This window comes from Anser anser (assembly GCF_964211835.1).
Source record: "Anser anser genome assembly, chromosome: 2".
NCBI lineage: Eukaryota > Metazoa > Chordata > Aves > Anseriformes > Anatidae > Anser > Anser anser.
In genome coordinates, this window is record NC_139721.1 from 35,896,752 (window position 1) to 35,921,231 (window position 24,480).

At 36.1% G+C, this 24,480-nt stretch overlaps 1 protein-coding gene across 5 annotated transcripts in view; it reads right to left on the minus strand.

Moving 5' to 3' along the window:
- Positions 1-24,480, minus strand: part of PREX2 (phosphatidylinositol-3,4,5-trisphosphate dependent Rac exchange factor 2) — a 177,981-nt gene that overhangs the window by 37,611 nt on the left and 115,890 nt on the right. For all 5 annotated transcript variants that reach the window (XM_083827119.1, XM_083827120.1, XM_083827122.1 and 2 more), the window contains 5 exons: positions 19,487-19,528; positions 16,538-16,755; positions 13,519-13,621; positions 11,071-11,214; positions 6,259-6,373 (listed from right to left, as the gene is read on the minus strand). In XM_083827119.1, the coding sequence (XP_083683245.1) occupies positions 6,259-6,373; positions 11,071-11,214; positions 13,519-13,621; positions 16,538-16,755; positions 19,487-19,528 (622 nt within the window). The remainder of the gene's footprint in view (positions 1-6,258; positions 6,374-11,070; positions 11,215-13,518; positions 13,622-16,537; positions 16,756-19,486; positions 19,529-24,480) is intronic.

Sequence of the window (24,480 nt, forward strand, 5' to 3'; positions counted from 1 at the left end):
TGAATTTGATGGCAATAGCGAAAATTGTAAATGAGCAAATCAGATAAACATGGGGGAAAGGAGAGTAAGACTAAAATCAAAGGACAATAGTGGGATGACAACAAACAGCATAAGCTTCCTAACTGCATGAGCAATTTGGTTTGGAGAAGTTCTGCACTGGCAACAGGGGGTGAAGAAATCTGCCAGTTTTATGATGGGCTTTAATGCATTACTTACAGGGTTTGATATATGATCTTGTCTTTGCGATAATGCAGGCATGGATCTGTAAGCTCGTTCCAGAAACAACCCCCTTCTCTCACTGTAATTAACTGTCTCTAAGTGGGTATGTCCTTTATGTCATTTTTACCAAAGTAACTATTAGAGAATTTTACTTCAGCCTGAAGCCATGAGTGCCATCACGTCTATTTTCTGCCTTGACTAAATTATACAGGATACAGAAAACATCACCTTGCCAAGAAGCCTGCAGCTTGAGAAGCTGCTGAGCGCATATACATGCACATATAAATAAAAAGAAGTTATATTCCACAGACATATTTTGTTCCATGCTCACAGAAATTCTAGGGGCAGAAACAGTTTCCTTGTCTTTAGAAAAGAATTCAAAAATAAAAATATTAAAACCTCATGGATTATAACAAGATATCCCTGAATAAAGGATTAAATTAAATTTGCCATCATTCTGTGGAAGGCAACTTATGCCATAAAATAGGTACAGGAGGCTTTAGAAAGAGAAACAGTTTGAAGTTACGTTGTAAATGAAACACTTTAAAATGACAAATATTACGTTCAATGTAATCAGATGTTCAGTGTAATGAGGGTAGTTAGCTAAATCATTTGTCATTAGATTCACTGATTATAATTGCTTCCTTAGCATAACAGACTTGCATTTACCTCCTAAAATTATATCAAAGGGAGCAGCAACATAGGATAAAGAAGAAAAAAAGGTCTTTTCCCTTCACTGCTTGCTTTAATTTTTCTTCTGTTATGGCTGTACAGCAGGCCACAAATGTAGCTGCCAATAACGCTGGACACAGCTGACTTCAAAGAATAGTTCCAAATCACACAGAATGGTAGGCAGGAAGGAAAGAATGCTTTTTTCAGGCCTTTTTTGTCTGTTGATGCACAGGCAAGTTAATTACTACACAGTGGTAATTATCACCCACACCAGTGGTGAGGATGGATAGCAATCCTCAGCTGCCTTTCCTGCAGCACAATCTTATCTTTGGAGTGAAGAACTGGGTCATCATATAGTCAGCGAAGTCACAAGAAAGTGCCATGCTGGGGATAAAAGAAAAGAAAAAATAAAAGGAGGCAGAGCGCTCCGAACCTCACCTTCATCTATTCCCTTGATCATTCCTCTCTGAATCTTCCCAATTCAAGCCACCATATTATTGGGAACCAAACCTCTAAAGTGTTTAGATATCTAAATGTAAGCATAGGTGCTGAAGACACATCAAAATGCCTATTAATCTAATAGCCAATGATTGCACTAATTTCTCATCAGCTAAAAATTAGCAGCATAGACAATTCAGAACCCAAATGAGTATAGTGATAAGGCACCTAAATTCCACTATGGTTTGCTCTTGGTATCAACAGCATGCTGTGGAGCATACTGCAGCCACCTCACATAGTTGGTATAGCCATGGCCCCGCACCCCCCTGAATGACCTGTGCCCCCAGCATCCCTTCCATCTTTTATATACATCATTTGTGTGCACAGACCTGGCCCAGAAAAAGCTCTTAAGAACAGATGTTCCTGGACTTTTCTGATTAAGAAGCTGACCAAGAGTACCTGTGGAAAAGTAAATTTTAATAGGAAGCTGAAGGAGGGACCCACATTTTTCTCAGAAAGATCATTTACAATGAAAGAAAAGATTAATCTGATCTGCCTGATAAAAAATGTCAAATATTTATGAAGCAGAAAAGACTGGAAGAGCAAGCTTCATTACTACTGGAAGGCCCATCCTAGGCCATCAAGCTCAAACCTCTGACACCTCAAACATTTTCTCGGTTCTCATTCCTATACTCACCAATGTCCATTCTAAAACCATCTTACTTACTCTAGGAAGCTAATCCAAAACCTGATTCTTCCAAGGGTAAAAACAGTTCTCATATCCAACTAAAGGTTATATCTTAGAGCCACTGCTCAGCCCAAAGATTGGCTGAGTTATGGTCATTCAGCTGACCTCTATGTCAGGTTTGTCCCAGCTTCTAACAGGTCTGCATTGTAACCAAACTTTTGGTCCCGGTAATGACTATATGATTTATTTCTATGCAATGTAGTAATAAATACCATAATGAATCATACCATGCAGGAAAGAGACCTTTACCAAATATAAAAATCATATTCATAGGACATAATGTATTTTAATTAAATAATTCTTAAAAGAGTAATATTTCAAAAATGATAAATTAAGTTTTCCCTCATGCTTTTACAATCATGTATGATTCAAGATGTGCAGAAGAAGATTTAACTCAACCAAGCATTTCAAGTAATTATATTGCATTCATGAATTATCATTATTCCTATCAGCATGTGTTGTAGTTAAGAATTCAAATACCATTGTTCATTGTTCCCTGCTGAAGAGAAACGGTCTCTCATATCTGTAAAAGCAAAACGACTTATTCAAGATGGAAAAAAGCTATTTGAATGACAGGGAGTAGCAAAGGAGAAAGATGGAGGAAAGCAAGAGGAGGCGGGAGAATGCAGAACATAGCCAGTTAACATCAGCCTCTGTACAGGTCAAATGCACAGGTTCTTTCCAGTCCTCTTCTAAATTAGAAGACAAATGTAGAGCTATCAAACACACAGTAATAAAGATCTTTAAAAATCTTTGCTGACTTAATTACTTTCACTTGGTTGTACTGCATGTTTCCCCATTAGCAAACAGTTTAATAAGGTTAAATTTACAATGCTGGCACTTACCAGCATCAGTGTAACTTGCAAATACAATTTGAGTATAACCTTTTTTCTTTATGAGTGTCAGAGAAGCAGAAAAGGTGAACTATAAAAATAAATGCAATCTGGCTGACTGTGAAAAAGAAATCGAGCACCATTAAGAATAATTGTGGGCCAGAAGCTGAGAATTTCCCTGCAGTTTCAGAAATTTCATAAACTGGTTTGTTTCTAAAATAACATCATATTCAGAAAAAGGACTTCCTACATATTGCAGGGGTAAGGGATGTTGCCTCAGGAATTGTAGAAAAACTCAACTTTTAGCTGTCCTTAGAATGAAAATTCCCCTATATAATTCATTAGATTCAAACAGTTACGGGTTAGTCAGTTACGGAAGGTGGAAGAATGTTCTCTTCATTCTGTATGTAACAAATTCTAAAACTGGTTTTCAACTTTCATGCATTTTCATGAAAATGATAATCTTATGATTAACATTTTGTAGTTCATGTAGTATTTTCAGAAGCCCCAAAGCAAGAACCACAAAGAGAAGTTCTTATGACTGCTCAAATGAGTGTCAAGAAGGACAATTTTGCACCTGGATTTATTATATCACTTCTGATACTGTGGAAAAGCTGGTCACAGTTCCTTAGTAATTAATGATTTTTGCAAGAATAGCTAGGATTCAGGGTTTTTTTACTTGAAGGATAAATGCTATCCTTCTTGAAATCCACTGTAAATCTACTAATGTATCTCTTAATTCATTCAAATAAATAATTTGTAAATGAACTCTGAGGTGTTCATCAGTGTCAATTCCACCCCCCCCCCAAAAAAAAAAAAAAAAAGTATTGCACTCCTCAAAAATGTTTTATGTACTCATTCTTAACAAGCCTTGACTTACAATTTAAGAATTATCTAAGCAAGGGTACCTCATATTTATTAATTTTATTGCCCACTTGAGTCCATCACAAGTCAGACTAACATTTCATTGCCAATGGGACCATACACAACCAAAACGGTCTCCTCTGGTTCACAATATGAGAATACTATTATTCAAATTAGTCACCGATAAGAGAAGCTGAACTTGCATCAAGAGTTCTCATCAATGGGTTATTCAACTGCAATATCATGACCAGCCAGTGGATTCATTCCCACTAGTCCCCCTCCTCTTCTCCCACCGAGTCTACTTTTTCCTCTGTTGTTGCTCCCCATTTGCTTTCTGCTGCTGTATCAATGAAAAGATTGTAAGATGGTCATCAGACAATCATTTCAGAAGCAGCAGTGTATTCTTTTTCTACAGAGAAAGAATGGTTTATGGATTGTGTCTTGAATGACTTATTTAATTACTGATTAGGTGGTTCTACATAGAGGATTTCTTCCACATGAAGAGTTTAATCCAGTGTTATTGCATATGCATATGTTTCCAGGGAGTATTCAATTTCACTTTTATGTTTTTCTTTGGAGCAATTATCCAAATGTTAATAGCTTTTGCTGCTGTAGTTACTTTATTAGATTCTCCTGTCCAAACACCTACACAGGCTAGCAAATGGCAGAACAAGAACAAAGCATCTGCTTTTCTGTTTTTCCTCTTCTCTTCACATTATGTCAGTGAATTCCTGAAGCTGCTCATGCCTCATTTAAGAAACTGGTAGAGCTCACCAGAAAACAAATGGAGAGATCAATTACTGAATGTTTTCATCAGACATTAGAAGACTGTAACAAATCCGTATTTTTCCTGTTCTTTAGACTGGACAGAGCTACCATTGGTAATTTTTGTTGAATGCTAACTTTTTCATAGTATCTTTTAGCAAAACTAGGCCTTGGAGGTTAGCAACTGGTCATACCTGTGAGTCAAAATACCAGTGCTATATCTCATTAGATCCACAGAATGAGTGAAGGTCCTAACCAGAACACATGATGGTAAACAGGGTCAAGGAACACTGAAACAATGTCAGGAAGAAAATCAGACCTATTCACAGGAGAAAAAAAAAAAAAAAAAAAGGACAAAATTTTTTGCCTTGCACATCTGAGGGAAAACTCTTTCCAATGCTAGTTCATCTATGCCAAACACTGCCATGACCAAAGTTTTCTGTAAAACTTATTCGTCACATAAAATTTGTGAAATAAATACTTAGGAGGAACTTTTTTTTTTTTTCCTCTCTAAACAGTAAGGACTAACAAAAAAAAGTGGAAAACAGAATAAATAAATACTACATTTGCCATTAGGATAGAATTGCAGTGACACAGATGGATCAAAGAAAGTAAATTTACACTATTCACCAAATACAACTGGCTTTAAAATTGCTTTTGCTACAATATTGCTTGGATTAAAGCAGCATTTAGAAAGTCCACTGCTCTGATAAAATATTAGAGAAATATATTTGCAAAATCTATGAAGAAAATGTCCCAAAGACAGGAGTCGATCAACAGGTAAAGAAATTGGAAAAATAATATTGAGACTTTCACTTGTATGCTTGTCCCCACAAGACACAAGATCCTTAGATAGGATAAGGAAATATCCTCCTTCCTCCTCTTTCCTTTTCTTTGCTGTCCTTCAGCTCTTTTTATTTCCTATTCTCTGTTGTTTTTAACATGTCTAGCCAAATGGTACTATTTCCATCCAATTCAGGGATTTAAAAAGTGAAAAGATGTGAAGTTACATTTACACCTTTTTTTTCTTCAATTCGTGTATATAAGTATATTTAAACAGGTGTTTTCTACAGATACAATGAGGTGCAAGAGTGGTCTAGGTACACACCATCATTATTTTACTTCCTAACTAATAGATTAGTACACCAGAAATTCTGTCTTTATGTGCAACTTCTTAATTATTTACTAAAATACACACCTGCATAATTGTTACATATACTGGGAAGTACATACTCTGTAATCCATACCTGAAGCTGATGCAAATACCCAGAAATGTTCTTATTCCCATTAGTACTGGTAACAAACCATTTTCAGCTTTGAGGAAAACAGCACTATTTTATAAGTCCTATTCTGTAGAAATCATGTAAGTATGATCCAAAAAATCGGATCATAGTATTTAGAGATTCTGGTACACCAGTTGTGATCATGTAGACATTTCCGTTATTATATGCATTAGTAAAACAACCCTGACGCAATTACAGCTATAATTTTCACAGGAAAATGATTTAGGAAAGAATATTATTTTACTTTTTTTTTTTCAATGTAATCTTAACAGTGCAGAAATCAAAAAAGTCAGAACCATGAGTCTTGGATCTTTTTCAATCAAGCAACAAAAACAACCACCATACAATGCACTTTAGTTTAAATATGCATCATAGAAACTGGGTCAAAAAGCTGAACTTGGTAAGGTAATCTCAGGAATGTTGGTTTATTACCCACCGTAGTTTCTGGTTATACTGCTTTACTTTTTCTAGTGATGCTGCATTTATCTGAGCTTGAAATTCTTCTACTGAAACACTGTCTCTGTAGTAATATCCTTCCATGCTTTCCAATGCTATGAAAAGAGAAAGAAGAACACAGAAGAGAAAAAATCAGTATTAAACATTTATTATTCACCTTCTTTGTAGCTTGTTCACAGACTAGTGTATTACTTTTAAGCCTTGAAGCTGTGACCCCCATGGATTGCTGACCTGTTTCTATATGTCATCGAATTCATACAGATCTCCTTAAGATTTCACTCACAAGAAAAATTGTATTTCTGGCCCCGTGGAAAATATAGTTGTTCTAATTAAAGTACTCCTGCCCCTTGAATATAAATGCATTTTTTAGTTCTGATATATATACTGGAAAAAAGCAGTAGAAGAAAGAAAGGATTAATATGCAGATACTTTCATGGAGGGAGACCTAAAAACTTCTTATGAAGCCTGATTTTGGGATATGGAGCACTTAAACCCCTAGATATTTCCACTGATAATCTGAATGTCTTCTTCTGGATTAAGTAAAGTAAATTTCTCTGGATCTCTGAAATTGCCCTATAAGCTCCTTTGCAGGGATCAGGTGTGTCTCTATAGATGGACTCCTTGTCCATCTTTGTTGTATCCACTTGACAAAAGCAAGGATGAATATTGCTACAAGTATTCAGGAATCAAAAAAAGACTTCCAGCATAGGTCACTGTCCTTCTCATACAATCATTACAAAGAAATTAAAAGGAGCAAAAAAGGAATGCACAACCTTCCATTTTGGCATGTTCTTCCCAACAGTACTTTTCAAACAAAAACAAACAAACAAAAAAATAAAAACACCCCACCCCTCCTTTAAATTAGATACTTGGGGAAGTTCAATCTTTTCTTTAGCTAAGCCACACCAAATGTTTGAAAAGTCTCAAACAAATTTCAACCTCAAAAATCAAGATCTTCATATAACAAGAGCTTGTTAAGAGATTAACCTTATTATAACATAAAACACAGGCTCTTGGTGATATACATGTTTGGGGGAGGAGCACTAAAGATTTTACAATCAGGAACATTGCTACTTTAATAATCCATACTCATTCTAAGAATTCACCACCCTATCAGAAAATGCACGCAATAAGCAGATCTCCGATGGAAACATTCTGCAGTCTTACAGCTTCAGCTGCAGAGAGAATATTAATTCTGCTTGTACTGCTTAATATGACCATTTAATAAATAATTCATTCAGTGTGAAAGAACATGCAAATTGCACTCCCCTTCGGTGTTTTCAAAATTTGTAATTCTGCTTCTGTGCAAAAATATTAAATTTCAACAGAAAGACTTCTTAACTTCCTTGATGCTTTACCACACCAAAAACAAACCATGCAGAAATATCCACAGAACTCTCTAATACCACGTTACTGCACAGTTAGAGCTGATTATCTGTACATCTTGTTTTACCTGCATAAACTTGATTTTATCCAGTTAGATCACCCATGTGAGAAACTCAGTCGTCTCTCAGGACTGACTGGGGCACAGAGTTCTGCTTCTACCAGCACTATGGGGGCCATGCTCATGGTTCCTGGCAGGGAATCTCATAGTGTACACTCTAACTCTCCCATTTTTTAAAGGATTTCATGCATTTCTAGCTAATATATTAGAAAGCTCTCTTGTAAGGCAAGCTTTCCTTACAAACTGAAACATGCATTCCACAGTATTCTTCAATCAATATTAGGATATTATGGTCTGGATGCACAGACAAATGAATGGAAAAAAAATGGATGGATGGGAAGGCTTAGAGTATAGTAGGTAACGGGACATGGTCTGCACCAAGAGGGCCATAACAAGCAGAACACCATAATGATCTATATTGCTCAGTATCTTCATCACTGATCTGGAAGAGATGACAAAGTGCACTTCTGTCAAGTTTTTAGCTAAAACCAAAGTGGGGGATGCAGTGTATATACACAATTGCAGGGCCACCTAGAGGGGGACCTAGACAGGCTGGAGGAGTTGCCCAACAAGAACAATGTGAAACAGAACAAGACAAATGTCAAGTCCTCTATCTGGGAATATGGAGCCTCAGAAGAACCTGGGAGTCAACAAACCCAACATGAGTCTGCAGTGTGCCCTAGCAAAAAAGAAGACCAAGAGCATCCTGAGTTGTATTAACAGAACCACAGTCAGTAGATTGACAGAAGTGCTTATCCTTACTTTATTTAGCACTCTTTAGATAGCATCTCGAATACCTCATCCAGTTTTGGGCCCCACAATACAAGAAAGCTGTTGATCAACTGGAGAGAGTTCAGTAGAGTGCCACCAAGACGGTCATGGACTGGAACCTTATGAGGAGAGGCTAGGGAACCTCAGCTTGTTCAGCCTGTAATCGAAGGCTTTGGTGACCTACCTGCCACCTACCTAGACTTAGTTAACAGGAGGTCAAGAAAAAGACAGTGCCAAGCTCTTTACAAAGGTGCAAGGTTGCAGAACAAGAGACAATGGACATAAATTGGAACAAGAGAGGCTTTAACTGGATAGAAAGGAAACACTTTTTCATGACAAGGGCAAATAGAGGAACATGTTCCCCAAGTGGTTGCTCGATCTCTGTTCTTGTTTAGAGATCTTACTTGAAAAAACCCTGAGCAACCTGGTCTGATCTCACAGCTGACCCTTCTGTGAGCAGGTCCTCCAGGACCTCAAGAACTCCCAAGGTCTCTTTCAACCTGAATTATTCAATTATTCTATGAAAAACTAAAACATAAAAAAGAGCTTATATTATTAAAAGACTAAAGAGAAATTTTCAATAAATTGAATTTCAATTTTAAATAAAGTATATTTTAATTAAGCTTATTTATTGCTGAGATCACAATTCTAATGTAGTAAACAGAGAATTCTGAGTGCCAAGAGCTGTCAACATTCTCAGACCCCAATACTGTAAATCAGGACCCTTTTGAATGTATGGATTTAAGCATATGTTTGTACAAAACTATTCTTACAAGTGGAAAGATACATAATATTGCCTGGATAAACACTAAAACTATAAAAATGCCTGCAATCCCAATCCTGCAAATATATAGGCATGCTTAATTTTAGGCATGGAACTATGTAACACAGAATAAAACAACACAGAAACTAGCTTGTTCAGTTGACAAACTATTCCACAACCACAATTTTCTAAATGTTCAATTGAAAGCATCATAAACCATTGTATTTTTTTAGGCAGAAAATAGCTTAGCTGTGTTAAGCTTGGAAAGCAAGAATTGACTTAACAGGGGAACTTGCAGAAGATTTCTATACTCAAAGCTAATAAATTTCAGTTAAACGTGGGGATCTACTGAGTTAGTTTGATGGCAGCTCATCCAAACCTCACAGGAATGAAGTAAAAACAATAATCTCAATACATTCATTAGTAAGGGAAATATATATATTTAAACACTAGGATTTAACTTCTTATCCAGGACTTCTAATTCTTGGATTCTAATGGACTATTTTGATGGAAGACAGTTGATAATTAAAGAAATTTGGTATCAGAAAAAAAGAAGACTTTCCCATTATTGAAAATTATTAAACAGATGTGACATTCAATGAATCTTTGCCCTTTTCCTTTAGCTCACTGCAAAGTTTCTAATACTAGGACACAAATATTTTGGGCACTCTAGAAACAAAGGAAAAAAAATCTGCAGAAGAAAGTCTCAAGCACACTGAATCCCTGTCCCCAGTCCTGTGAATCTAAATGAACAGGTATTTCCAAGATTTTGTCTGAACCAAGGTATTTTTTATTCTCTTCCGTATGCCTCTTTGTCTGCTTTCTGGAAACATTTCTGATGCTCATTGTTCTCATTTCCCTCTATGACTGAACTCAATCCCTTCAAAAGAAATCCACTGAAGTCTGTCCTTTTTAGTTTATTTAAAAGTCAGGCTTCAGGGATCTTATTAAAAAAAACTGTGGGTTAGATTTGCAGTAAGTTCTGTTATCTCTTCATGTATCTTACTGTTCATGATTTCCTTTTACATCCTCCTAACTTATCAACCCTCCTTGAAATCTTCATTTGTTTGTCTTCTGCCTGTTCCGTATGGACCCTGGAAGCCTTTTGCAAGTTACAGAGTACCGTCAGCTCCTTCTGAAATGAAAGGCAGCTCAAGGCAATCAGCACCTTGCATTTACCATTTCAGTGAATCAAATTCCATGTTCCTGATGACTGTAATGACACTGGAGCTAATGCAGGCTGCCTGCAATTTATGAACAGTCTGAGCATCAGTGCCACCATTCATCACTTCAGTAATGTTTGCAGTCTCATAACTACAAAAGCCTGAAAAAGTTATTTAAGTCTTCAATACATTTTAAAGAGACATAATTCTCAGGGGATGACAATCTAATCTGTACATTTGAAGTAACAGGAAAGGTTACTACAGTATTTGGATTGCAAAATACTTTAAAAAGCAAGTTTCACGATCTGACTATCATCCACTAATAACCAAAAGAACAAAACAATACTGATGAAAGAGCATTCATTTTTTGGTGTTATATATATTATATAATATATATATATATATATTGGTGTCATATAACAAGTATAAAATTAGAAATACATATCTGTATGCCTATTTTTCACCACAAAACTCATCATTTCTTAAATTCAGTTTAATTCTAAATTCTCAATAAATGCCCATATTAAACAACTCATTTAAATACAAGAATTATGTGCTTATAGTTACAAAGGATTTAAATTAGAGTACGTAGTGCTTTAGAAATTTAAGTACTATTTGAAAGAATTGGAAAAAAATAACAAATCAAGTTACCTTGTGAAAAAAGTACTGGGTGGATTTTAAACCCCCCTCCATTCTTTAGTCTTTGAGGAAGCTGTTCAAAATGGTAACTATCAAGGTAGAAATAAACCTTCAGAGTTTGCCGGCTTCCTTCTGCTTGGTATGTGATTGGAACATCTAAGAATAAAGTCAGTGTTACTATTTCATTAAAATCAATGACATGTCCTTTCCCATAAACTGTTGCACCCGAAATTCACACGATTAGATAAAATCTCCCCAGTCACAAAATGAGTATGTGCAGTATTTTACATTTTACTCAGTGTTGCTGCAGTCACTTTTGGCCTATCCATTTTCAGGAGGTAGAAAAACAACATAAATCAGTGGCTGTCATCTTTGACTGCATGTCAATGACAGCAAAAATACTAAGCAAATAATGTAAGCTGGCAACATCCTACATTGATTTCTCTGTAAATCTGAAGAAACATCTATGTGCAGCACGTGGTTTGAAACCACTGGAAGGATGGCTAGAGCCATATTTCATATGCCTTCCTGGGGTGCATGATGTATAAGGTCAGTGTGACATATACCGCTATCCTCTCCACAGAGTCAGCATCTCTTCAGATTTGTGTGGGATAGAGCACAAGTTAAAATACAGTACTCAACAGCATGCTCATTAAAGCATTATTAAAATCAGAACTCAACAGAGAAAACAATTGTAATTTGATAGAATATAAAAAACTGTAAGAATGCACTACATTATACTTCGAGAAACTAAATGTCATAATATGTCAATTTCTGTAGAGTTCAGGGCAAATAACAGTATCATTTTGCAACTACAGAGAACCCCCAGCATACATTTTGCATATTATGCAAGGTGCTTAACACGTAATGATCATTAGCAAAAGTTGATGAAAATTTTCCATTTAGCTAAACCTCTCAGAGGAAGTCCATTTAATTCAATTTATGTCTTTTTCCATATTTCCTGTTTAAGTATCATTTCCATGAATAAGTCTCCAAGTTGAAAACAGTAAAACACTTAGCAATTTGCATTAATAATCTTATGTAGTTTTTATAGTGTGCATAAATTACTTTGTACCTAAATGGAAAATATTTTACAGGAACATTTTTCACTATTTTTGGTAATAAAATACATTTTTTCTTGCAATCATTATATGGAATCATAAATGAAAAAAAAAAAATGTCATTGAAAATTCCTTGTCTTCTGAAACCACACTCAAGATGATTGTGGCAGCAGCACTTAAGCTAAAAGGAAACAGAGTTTATCACAATCCTAGAACACGCGGACTTCCCATTTATCTCTATTTTAGCAATGACACTTCAGTCAGGAGACACAGCAATTTGAACAGTTTATGACAAAGGTATATGGTTAACTCCGCATCAGAAAGTTCTCCTGTAACTCCAGTTCCATGTTGTTACCCAGCTTGGCAGGGCTTCCTTTTAAAACAAACAGTCTGAACAGGATCCTTACTTGACTCACACAAAGTAAAAATGGTCTTATTTAGGCCAGTTCCTAGCTGACCACCAGCCTTCCAGTTGCAAATTTGTCAGCACCCTATGGGTATGGGTGTGCTTATGAATGCCCCAGAACACAGGCAACCTCTCACTAGTAGTTTTGTGGAGGAGCTTTGTTTCTTCTGGTCTTGTTTACTGCATAAGTGCTCTTATGTGTGGTCTTGATCCAGCAAGGGAATTGTTCTAGAAAAGCTTGATGTTAAGCAGACATGCTTTCCTCCCTTCCCAGGGGAAGTTCTGAGACTTGAGAAAAAATGTGTTTGTTTTTTTCTCACTACACAAAATTCACTGCAGAAAAATCTCTACTGGCTGAAAACATATAATAAAGGAGTGGCTGGAAAAGAGTGAAGGGTATAGTGTAAACAGCAGACTGTGCAGACAGTTCCTTCCTACTAGTTGGACAAGTATTAGAAGGAAGAGTTCATGTCCCTGACTGTCTCCACCACCAGGTCTCAGAGGAACCTTCTTGCACAATTAAAGCTACCCTAACAGTGTTTGATATCTCTTTTTAAGGAACTCTTCAAAGATCTATTTTTTTCACTCAGAAGGGATGAGTAACATTAAAAAGAAATGGTTTTAATGTTTCTCCACCTTATCTCAGTTGCATTTCTTTATTATGGCCTTCAAGCTTCTTTTATATACAACTCATCAATAACAACTTGATCTTCCAGGGACTTTCCTTATGCAGTCACGTAACCCCAACGGGAACTTTAATTAAGCTGACACTTTTCCCTGCTGGGTTGCTAACATCACCAGATAATCATTCTACATCATGGCTGACATTAGCTGCATTTCAGGAAATCTTAGAATATTAGGAGAGCTAATTCTCTATAATCCCAAGTTACATAACAGTTCCTATGGGAGGTAATGTTCTAGGAGACAAAAATGTTAGAAATACAGAGAATGTTTCTGAACAGTAAAACCCAGATATTAATTACAATTACTCACTTGCAACTAGTGGTTCTGGCTCTGATTGTCTGAAGTAAAAAGTAACTTTTTCCAAGTCAAACAGTGCAACCAGTGTATCTTCTAGCATGGCTTGCTCATCAGCCTAAAAAAGGCAAAATAAAAAAAAAAATGGAATGTCGTTTCAGCCAGATGTTTCCCCTACCAGAAGTAACATGAGACCAGGATATGAAAATATAAAAAAATAACTACAGAACGTTGCACAAAATTTCACTGATGCATTGTATAATATAATTAACTCCTACATAACATAACTATATTTGTGCCTATAGGTACTTTCCCTTTCATTTCTAGTCCAAGATTATTAAAATAATGGTATCATTTCACATAGTAAATTAACAGGTAATTTATAGCTACCACTACTTCTCATGGCTTTTATTCAAACAATATTGTAACTATTCTTTATGTAAGATGCCAGGCTTCAACATCTTGTCCTTGACACCAGGCCTAGCTTGCAAATTAACACAGGGCTAATTTGAAAAACAAATTCATCTTTTAGCAATTTTCTTTTAAAAATGCCATAAATTCAGTATTTAATTAAAACAAACAAACAAACAAAAACATACAAAAGTTCTTCTTGTCCACTCCAGGCATCAATAACTGAACCAGTAGCTCAGAATGAGTACAGCTCTGAGTCATTTGTACCTCCACCTACAAAAACCTAGATGCAAATAAAGTGCATAGATATTGCAACGTTGCAATTTGCACCAGTGGTTCACTCTCTGTGCTCCTGAACTAAAGAAATGGAATATCCAGCCTTATGTACCAAAAAAGCTTCAGGAAGTAAATTACTAACTTCTCAGGACAGCATACTCAAACCTTAAAAAGAGAAATAGTAATCTGCAAGGATGGTTATCTTGAGTTAAATATGCAGGTAATTATAGGAGAAATCAATGATCACTTAAAGTAACTTTATTCTTTATACAACCCTCTCCTAGCTACATTAAGCTAAATGTAAATCTGAGGCATATATTTTTCTCCTCTAAGAAGTGAAAGGCAAAGAATAATCAACTAGCTGCCTAAAAAATGAGAACTACAGCTTACTGAGTTATAGAAAGGAAAAAAACGACCATGGTTTTCCTTGATCTAAACAGCGTAATAGTATTCCCACTTGTATTTACGAAAAAGCACCTCTGCTTGAAATATTTTGTCTGCTGGTTCAATTTACGAAGTCTCTCTGGAGAAAGCAATGTTTTATCAGCAGAATAGTCTGAAAACCATTCAGTGACATGGGAAATCTTTGCACAACTGTTCATTCTTTATTGAACTCTGGCCATAATGACTATAATTTCCTTCAAATGCCATTGTTTAACATAACATGGATCATTTGTAAGCAAAATGGTCCTGAGAAGGTATTAAGAAAGTTGCCTTTGAATACTTTTCTCTTAGTTAAGAACAGTTATCACTGAACTAATTCAGCATTTCTGTGCAAATGCATATACAGAAGAGACTAAAGTTAGCGGATTTTGTTTGTTTGTTTTAATTCAGCAATGGATAGTGCTGGTATCATACTACAATTCATGCTAAGTAGCATGGGTTTTCATTACAAAGGAAGTCTCCACAATCTTGGAAGAAAAAAACAGAAGTATTCCGTGTTGTAAAGACAAAAGTTATCTTGTGATAATACAACTAAGTGCATGTTAGAACATAAAACAAGAACCAACTGAATTTGCTCTTGAACTCTGAGGACTCCAGCACCAGAGCAGTCTGGTGCTGAATCGTGCAATTACATATCCAAGAGACAACATGAGCAGGAGATCCCCTGACCATGCTTTCTCCACATGCATCTCATGTCGATAAACAGCCCCCATGTTTCTCACAGGCCCTGACTTGAGTTGCTTTCAAGCTGCATACCTTGTCCTGACATACCCTGATACACAGGTCCATGCTAGTAGCTCAACTGCCGGTGAGGTTGCTGTTCACACTAGCTCACGACAATGGTCTCAAACAACACCACAGACTTTATGATTATGATTTTAAAATATCTTTATTCTTATTGATCTCTTCTGCTTTAAAAGTTGATCAGGACAACTCATCAGCAACTTGCTTCTGAGACAGTCAAGGAAAGATAACTTTTGATAGCAAGAACATAATCTGTCATTGTGGGGGCTTCTATTCAATAAGATGTACAATTCTGACACTGGTTTGTGATGTTTGATTCCATGTCCAAGCTTAGTCAAGTAAATGAAATGTTCGCAAACATGGTATTAAATGGTCTTAAAGCTTAACAGTAAGAACACTAGCTCAAGAAAACCATGTGCCCATTATAACAAATCAGTCAATTTCACAGAGCAAATCGAGAGTTTGAGACTGCCACAGAGCAGACTCTGCAGAGTGCTTTACTCTTCTTCAGGTTAGCAGGAACAAGTCCAGTGTGAGAAGCTGCTTAAACAGCTGAAGAGGCACTTTGGATAGCTGGGGATTAGAGGACTATAACGCCATGTCCTGTTTTAAATTGTTTTGTAAGCTATGGCTCTTTTCCAAGCCTTATGAAGAAAGGAGCTAATTTCCAATTACCCCAATAGGCTACAAGGATTTGCCCTATGCCAGAAGAAAAGCAGACTAGCATATCTAGTCCTCCAGTTACTACAAACCTATTGTTTTGGAGGGAAGGGATCATTAAAAAAAAGTATCCAAACCAGGTATTTTATTTTACTTGCATTGCTGCTTATTGCTAACTCAAACTCTGGTTATCACCTAATACTACATTCACTCCTAGGGAACAACTATGATAATGGTGGGGAATCAGTATCTGCTAACTTAAAACAAATACTATCTTTGTGGATAACTTACTTCCCATACCACAAACATTTCCCATATCTGTAATTACCTGAACTGCAAACTTCCTAAATAGCAGCTAATTAAATACGCTAAGCACAAAGGACATAGAAAATCACATTTATAGCAACGACTGTTTAACCATGCTCTTGGTTTGGGGAACAAACATGGGCTGTTCCCCCCGACAAACAGCCTGGGGGTTATGTTATGTGAAGGTTCTTACCAGGTTAGGTGACAGCAGTGACTGGAAATGAAGGAGAACACCCGCACTAGCTATCTGTTCCAACCACCTTCTGCTGGCTTCCATCGTCTCCATTTCATATTCTTTGTTGTTATCAAACATCTGATTTAAGGCCACCATTAGCTGCTCTGAAAAAGCACAGACTGTGGCCACTAGACTTTGACAGAAGACCATGTCTCGCCTCAGTTGTATCTCGCTATCTGTGATGGGTAAAAGCCAAAAGAGGAGAAGCAAAGCAGAGATGGAGCAGGAGATTAATTAACAGTACAGTAACTGGGATATAATTTTTTTCTTTACTTTAAAATAACTTGTTTCCTAGTCCAACTAAATCACGAGTTTACAGTTTAATGTTATTCAAGTAAGTAGCACTCTACAACCCAAACTGCCATTTTCCATTTCAAAAATTATTTTATAATTCTAAAATTATATAGAAATGTGTTTAAAATCTGGAATTTAAAGTACTTCTTCATAAACAATGTATATTTATACTTCAGATTTTAATGTATATGCCATCAATTCCATGTACTTTTGATATTAAAAGGTGATAGATGTGATTCAGATTTCTTTGCTGCAATGTGAGAATGAGCAGGGCGCAAAAACATTTACCTTCGACGAGAAAGCAGGGACAGGCAGAATCTCTTAATATGACTGTGTCATCTGGTCAATTTTACAGCTACCAGATGGGTAGGGCAGATGAAGATTGCCTGCTACAAACTGCAGACAAGGGATGTAGAAGTGTTGCTAGCAGAACACAATCTATCCAAATACCATATATATGAATATGAAATCTACAGAGTAAGCTCAGAGCAGCAACACATATCCAGGAAGCAATAAAGATTTATGGAGTCAGGAAAGCCCAAGACAGGTCCCTAGCTAGAAGTCTACGGAACCATTAGCAACAGATTTAAAATACGTACTAGCTAACCTATCAATTTATTCTGGAGGGCACAGACATCCTATTAGCTAAAGGTCAAAACAGTTAGAAAAGGAAACGTGTTCTCAATAAAGCACAAAATCCTGGTGTAAAATATTCAGTGCTTCCTACTTCTCCCCATTTCTGAAGGTCTTCAAGTTTTTTTTTTATCATTATGAGCTATTAGGCAAATGTCAATCACAGATGGTACAGGTAGACAACGTTTCTCAGTCATGTCATCCATGACTGGATGACATCGAGGTCTTTTGAAAACCTAAACTCTGTCCCTTTGTCCTCAATTTAGATTCATTTGCCTCTAGGAGGATTATCTCCTTTACCACATTTATATGGGACTAGCAAGACTTTAGATGCCTAAGTCAGTAAAAATAATCCTGTACTTACAAAATTAATATTGACTTTAAAACTATGTTTTTCTTGGACACCAAGTATTTCTGAAAGTTATTCTGTCCATTTTCCTTCTGAGATCTTCAAACCTTTTCTCAAACTATTTATAACTCTAACCACTCTTTTACTATTCCATTTGACAGCCTCTCAGGACCTCAAGAATATTTTTCTTAAATGGTCTAATTGCTTCTGCTTCTATACTGTGATTCATTCCTTGTTATTTTGATTATTAAAATTTCACTCTGTCTCCAGTCTCTCAAGTTATGCAGAATCCAGTGCAGACAGAATTTTCATCTTGAAAAACTTGACCCACCTTCCGCTTCAGAAATCCCGCTGGCTTCTACATGGTCACAATCTCCAATATCGTAGCAGTGCTCAGGGATTTGGGCCCAAAATGCATTCTTTTGTCTTGCCTTGCTCAATTTTATCTCTATTTGTCCAACAGCAGCTGATTTCAGTACCTTCCTCTGTATTGCCTGCTTCTGAAGCAGTTCTCTTGTGTCACTGACACCTCATTTCCAAATCTCATCTAGTACTACTTGAACATCAGATACTGCACATAAGTGCACTTTGGGCTTTTTTCACAAAAAGATTTTTATACAAAATAAATTACAGTTTGTTTGTTTGTTTGTTTTTTATACACAGAATAAATTACAGAAGATTTTTATACAAAATAAATTACAGAACTTAAGAAATCATGTAACTAGGGAAAACAGCCTAAAGGGAAAAAAAATCAAGCCTGGGGTATTTTGTGAGGTCACTTCTTATTTTAACTGTCCTGAGGAATTAGTAAAATATTTTCAAAATCTGGACGAAATTTGACAACAAAGAAATATTACACTCTCTTTTATAAAATTGTTGCTATGTGTCATAAAATCACGAAATAACACATTCGTATGGTGCTGTCAGATGGTTACAATAATCAGCTTCTACAGCGAAATACGACTGCTTACTTGGTCACTCGTGCATCTACAAAACATGAACAGAATCTCCAACTACAATAGTTATTTTCTAAATACCGATTTAGTGACATTTGTTTTACAGACATATACATATTCTGTGCATTTGAGGCTGTATGAGGTGACGGTAAAGTGATACACAGAATACTCAGACCCCTTCCAAAAAGCAAGGATTTAAAAAATAAATAAATGAATAAAGTATTTAGCACTAAATCATGCTTTCTTAGGTAACACAAGAAGGATAAAAGGAAAGGTATGGGTTAGAAAAGCAAGGCAAGGCAAGAAATAGATGGGGATGAAGATGGGAAGAAAAGATTGTAATTGGGGAAGATTACAAAAGAAGGAAGACAGAAGTACTTTGCACAAGCTTAGAGATTTGGCAGCTACTTCATCTGCCAACATCCAAAGTAAATAACCAGAGAAAGCACTTTGCATTAAAAAAGTATAACATTTGCTTTAAATGTAAATGTCTTTGGAATTGTTGTGTCCTTCAGGAATCCTCCCTGTAAACACAGGGGTAACATTGTTGATTATCAGATTATCATGTTTGAGTTTTTACTCCTTTCTCTATTCTGGCCAAAATAAAACAAAAAGCAGAACAAAACAAAACAAAACAAAAAGTTCAATCCCACTTCCCAAAATAAGCAAAATTACCTGTATATTCAAGAAGTGCTAAGAGTATCCGTGCCTTCACCTCTTAAAGAAAAAAGAAAATATATTGAGGTCACCATGGTTAAAAGTGTTTTTACCAACATAATAATGCATTAGCAGTTCTGCATAAAATCAGCTTCACTCTAAGTTTTTGTGTATGCCATCGTGACTTATACCTTCAAAACAGTAGTGAATCTCAACTTCACTAAATTTTAAATTTGACTTGATAAAAACGATAATTATCAAAAGCACCAACAATAAGAAAAAAAAGAGGCAGCAGCTGCCTCAGAGTACATGTGTACCAGCTGGCCAATGCAAGTCCACGTATGAAGAACTCCAGCCTTAAAGCTTTGTAAAACAAGACGTGTTTTCACCAACTCCCACACCACCCCAATTCTTTCCTCCCCCCCACCGTTGTCCCATACTTTAAAATTTCCAGTTATCCTCATGTTTGTGCATACCAAAATATCCAGGAAAAAAAAAAAATAAAAGTACAAATTTAACAAACATTTTAATTTTTGCTTAAAAAAAGTTTTTATATGTCTTTACACTGCTTTAATAAAGGCAAAAAAAAAAAACCAGCATTTTATATGTAAAATATCCCCCTCCTCTTTTTTTTTTCTTTTGCTTTCTCAAAGTTTTCATGATGAATGAAGTGATTCTTCCCCTCTGCCTGGTACCAGAGGACAAATTTAAATGTGTAAACCATCACAGTAAGGAACAGGCAGATAAAAAAACTGCCATAACCTCAGAGTGTGTCAAACTTCCAGCATATCAGTTGTTCTACAGTAACTGCTTGTAGGAACACACCACTACTTCTCATGCTTTCACATCGTGACAGCCTTTCTTTCACACATCCAATTTTTTGTGTAGTCCTATTCCAAGAACAGGAATATAAGAGTTGTTGTGGAGTATATGGGCCAAAGGACAGTTTAGGAATGTGTTGTCTCCTACTGAAACTAATCTAATAGGTTCAAAATTTGAAACATTACATACATCCCAGAATGATGGAGTACAAGAACCAAAATTAATGGTTACTCTTTAAAATTGCCTGGTGAAAAGTCTTTGTCTTTGCCTTCTGTCATTTGAGAAAAACTTAGAGATTAATAACTTGGGATCTTGGAGACTGAACATTTGGCTTAGTAACGGAATACAATAAAGTGAAATATATTTTCTATCTGAAGAATTTAGACACATTGAGGCTATTACTTGCAGCTTGTTTTATATGAGATTTGTCAGATCTCTGAATTCAAAAGCATTTGAGGTATCTATAAATAATGATTTCCTGCTTATGGGAAAATTACAGGACAGAGCAACTTGCCTTTGTCATTGCTAGAAGTCTTCTCCATTTCAAAATATACCCTCAGGCAAGAGAGTATTTTTAGGTTTTGTATAAGTAGAGACATACCTGGGGTTAGAAGAGAACCTTGGATGTCAATCATCTGTTTTTAAATAAATTCCAAATGTTACCGAAGTTTTCACCCCTTCTTGCCACATGGCATATGGAAAGAAATAACTCTCTAGCAATTTCTCCTTAGATCGTATGCTTTTTAAAATGCTTTCAACTTTTTTTATTCTTAAGTATTCTTTTGTACTTTTTTTTTCCCAACACAATATTCTGTTTTGTTTTTTCTCCCAGTAACCCTTTTCACTCTAAGGACAGATTTTAGTTTTATTATGTTTCTCTCATCTGAAGATACTTTTGAAATAGGACTAAAGACTAAGATTTGTACTGCATATTTTATTATTTAAGTTGAAATACATTTCTGATGTCTTTAATGACTGAAGGCTCTTTCATGCCTTACTCCTAAGTTAAATTAAAGTAAGTGTGGAATTTCTCAAATGCATAGTATTTCCTGTTGAAACTTAAAATTATTGTGTTAGCAAAACAACTGCACTTCCTCATCAAGTTTAATGCCTATAAATCTGACTTGCTCTAAAACATTATTTTATATATATATATATATATATTATATATATATATATTTAGGTAGGTGGGGAGAAGGAACAACAGAGATTTATCCTCCTCTTTGCTGTCCTTAAACCTTTCTGCTGTTATACCATTGTATTGTGGTTTTGCTTTCCTTATGAAGGTTCTCTTTCTTTTCATCTGTCTGGATAATTTTCCTGGTTCCTACTCTAGTCATCACTCATTTTTTCTTCCTGTGTTTTCTGTTTCTCATCACACATCTCACATACATTCAAAATCCTGTAGCTACATCATTCTTTATCATCTATTTATTCTCTATTCATTATTCTCTATTCATCAGCTGTTCTGAATTCCTGCTCTGGCTACTGCTCTCTCCTGCAAGAAAATCAAACACTCTATCCTCAAACAACTGCCTTTGCCAAGAACTTGTCTTCATCTTTATTGGTCTAACAATCTAGTAGGCCCAGTCACTCCAAGAAATAACTTTCATCTTTTCTTTAGCTACTTAGCTGAAGATAAATCCTCCCAGAATCCGTATACTGTTTCATCAGAGAACTCTTCAAGTCCATCATCTTGATTAGCCTTCTAGGGCTCACCTTCACGGCAACCGTAGTAAACTCTTTCTCTAATGATATGGTAGGACAAATGAAATGAGACAAAGCAATCTCCACATATGTTTCAAATTACTGCCAAGGAAGGCTTTTTTTTTTTTAATTGTGCAAACAAACCTTCATAGCTTTTTGTTGTTGTTGTTGTTCTCCCAATTCCAATACTAATAAAAAGAAAACTGATAGTTCAGAACAATCATCCTCTCATCCTCCAGGCATTATGTGTTTTCCCATTTCTTCATACTTGTTAAACAAAGAAAATAAAAAGAATCTAAGATCTAGGAATTAAACATCTCATTTTTGTGGGGTTCCCATGTCTCCCTCTTCATTAAGTTGCTAATCAGTCTGATCTAATACAGCACGTTCTACAAGAGGAGTAAATAAAAAACTACAATAGCCTGCGGCATATTTTTGAAAATAAAAATGAGTCAGTTTTCAATAAGGAAATGCATTCACTGAGAGCATTCATCTTTATTTTAGCATTCATCAATAACGGGTAAATACTTTTATAAATACTGGAAATTTTATTCACAACATTTTTTTCCCCATGGTGAACATAGTTTTATCTGTGGTTTCCTTTGCCTACTTCCTATAGAACCTGATGTAAAAGACAAATATATTTGCTCAATTATTAAAACATTGCCTTTTGCTTAGGAAAAAAAAACCATGAGAATTCTTCTAACAGCTTTGTGTATTCCAATACTTTGATCAACTTGCTAAGAGAGTCATAAGCCCAACCAAGCAAATTAGGGCACATACTTTGTTTTCTCTGCATCAGGCAAATAAGGAGGAAAACAGGAAGGTAAATCATTGTACCATGCGTTAGGCTTTCAGCTAGAAACAGCTCAGGGCAATACTCATGGTTCTTCTAGGTATCCTCACCATATGTGAGGACAATACAAAATGGCAAAAGTAAAAAGAAGAAAACAAGAAGTGCAGATATGTAGGGAAAACTTAGCTGTTATAGCATTTTAACCATGCTTTGTGCTCATCTGATTTTAGTTAGATCCAGCTGCTGGTTTTGTCTCAAGTTTAATTTATACAAGCCTAAGCCTGTTTAAATGACAGCAGTCTTCCAAAACTGCCTGAGGGGTGTGTTTCTGCTCTGAATCTTTTCAACATTGAATTAAATATACCTGTCCAGACATGCCTTGTAAACTAAGGCTTGAGAAGCAATTATTCACTTCCACTGTCCTATTTCTCCTTCACGCTATTTGTGTCAGGGAAACCGCAAGAACCTTGGCTTTCAGGTATCTTTCCATCACATGAACATCTTGGTCGCACAGGTAGATCAAAATGACAATGAAGATGTGTACCACGTTCCTCTAGATTCTCAGGAACAATTATTAGTGATATCACTTTGGGGGGTGGAATAGGAATCAACTTAAAGAAAAAAAAACACCTACAGTAACGCAAAAAGCTGTGAAGACTGTTAATGGTGAATAAACAGCTTCAGCTGATAACTTCAAATGTGAAACTACTTACTTGGTTAAGAAGATGGCACAGAAGTCAGTTGTTGGAAATCTCTGACAAATGCTTAGATGCCATGAATGGCAAGGGAGAGCCAAGAATATTTAAAATTGGCAGATAAATTCGAAGACACAGTGATGAGTGAAGGTAAGTCAGACTGCATGTTCTCCTTGAACAGCACATGAATAATGCCTTTTACTGTTCAGGTCTCTGAACCACCATCATTTACAAGCACAACAGTTCCCATAAAGTTAGCTACTGTAATTTATTAACAGAAAAAAAAAATCCAAGTTTCTGAACCACAAGAAAATTGTTCAGTAAACATCAAGATTCCTTCTAATAAAGCACTATTACACTACAGTAGTATTGTAAAAAGAGAAGTTTTGTATTGTGGAGAGATGGTGAGATATTTGGACCTTGCTAAACTTTCCCATGAAATTCCGTGCTAGGTTTAAACAAATTCCTTCAAATAACATCAGCCTAATATTAAGGGTGTAAGACCAATGTTGAAATGGGTTATTAATACTCTTTACGGGTGAATGAAGTATCATTGAATCATAGAATCATAGAACTGTTTGGGCTGGAAGGGATCTTAAAGACCACCTAGTTCCAAGCCCCCTGCCATGGGCAGGGACACCTCCCACAAGATCAGGTTGCTCAAAGCCCCATCCAACCTGGCCTTGAACACCTGCAGGGATGGGGCATCCACAGCTTCTCTGGGCAACCTGTGCCAGCACCTCACCATCCTCTGATTTCTTCCTTATATCTAATCTATATCCACCCTCTTTTAGTTTAAAGCCATTCCATGTGCCTTAGCATAGTTTCCAGGAGGATCTGCTCCATGATCTAGCTGGGCACAGAGGTAAGACTGACTGACCTTTAGTTCCCTGGGTCTTCCTTTTTTTCCCTTTTAAGAAATGGGCTCATGTTTCCCCTTTCCCAGTCAGTAGGAACTTAACTAGACTGGACACAGGGGGAAACATGACTAC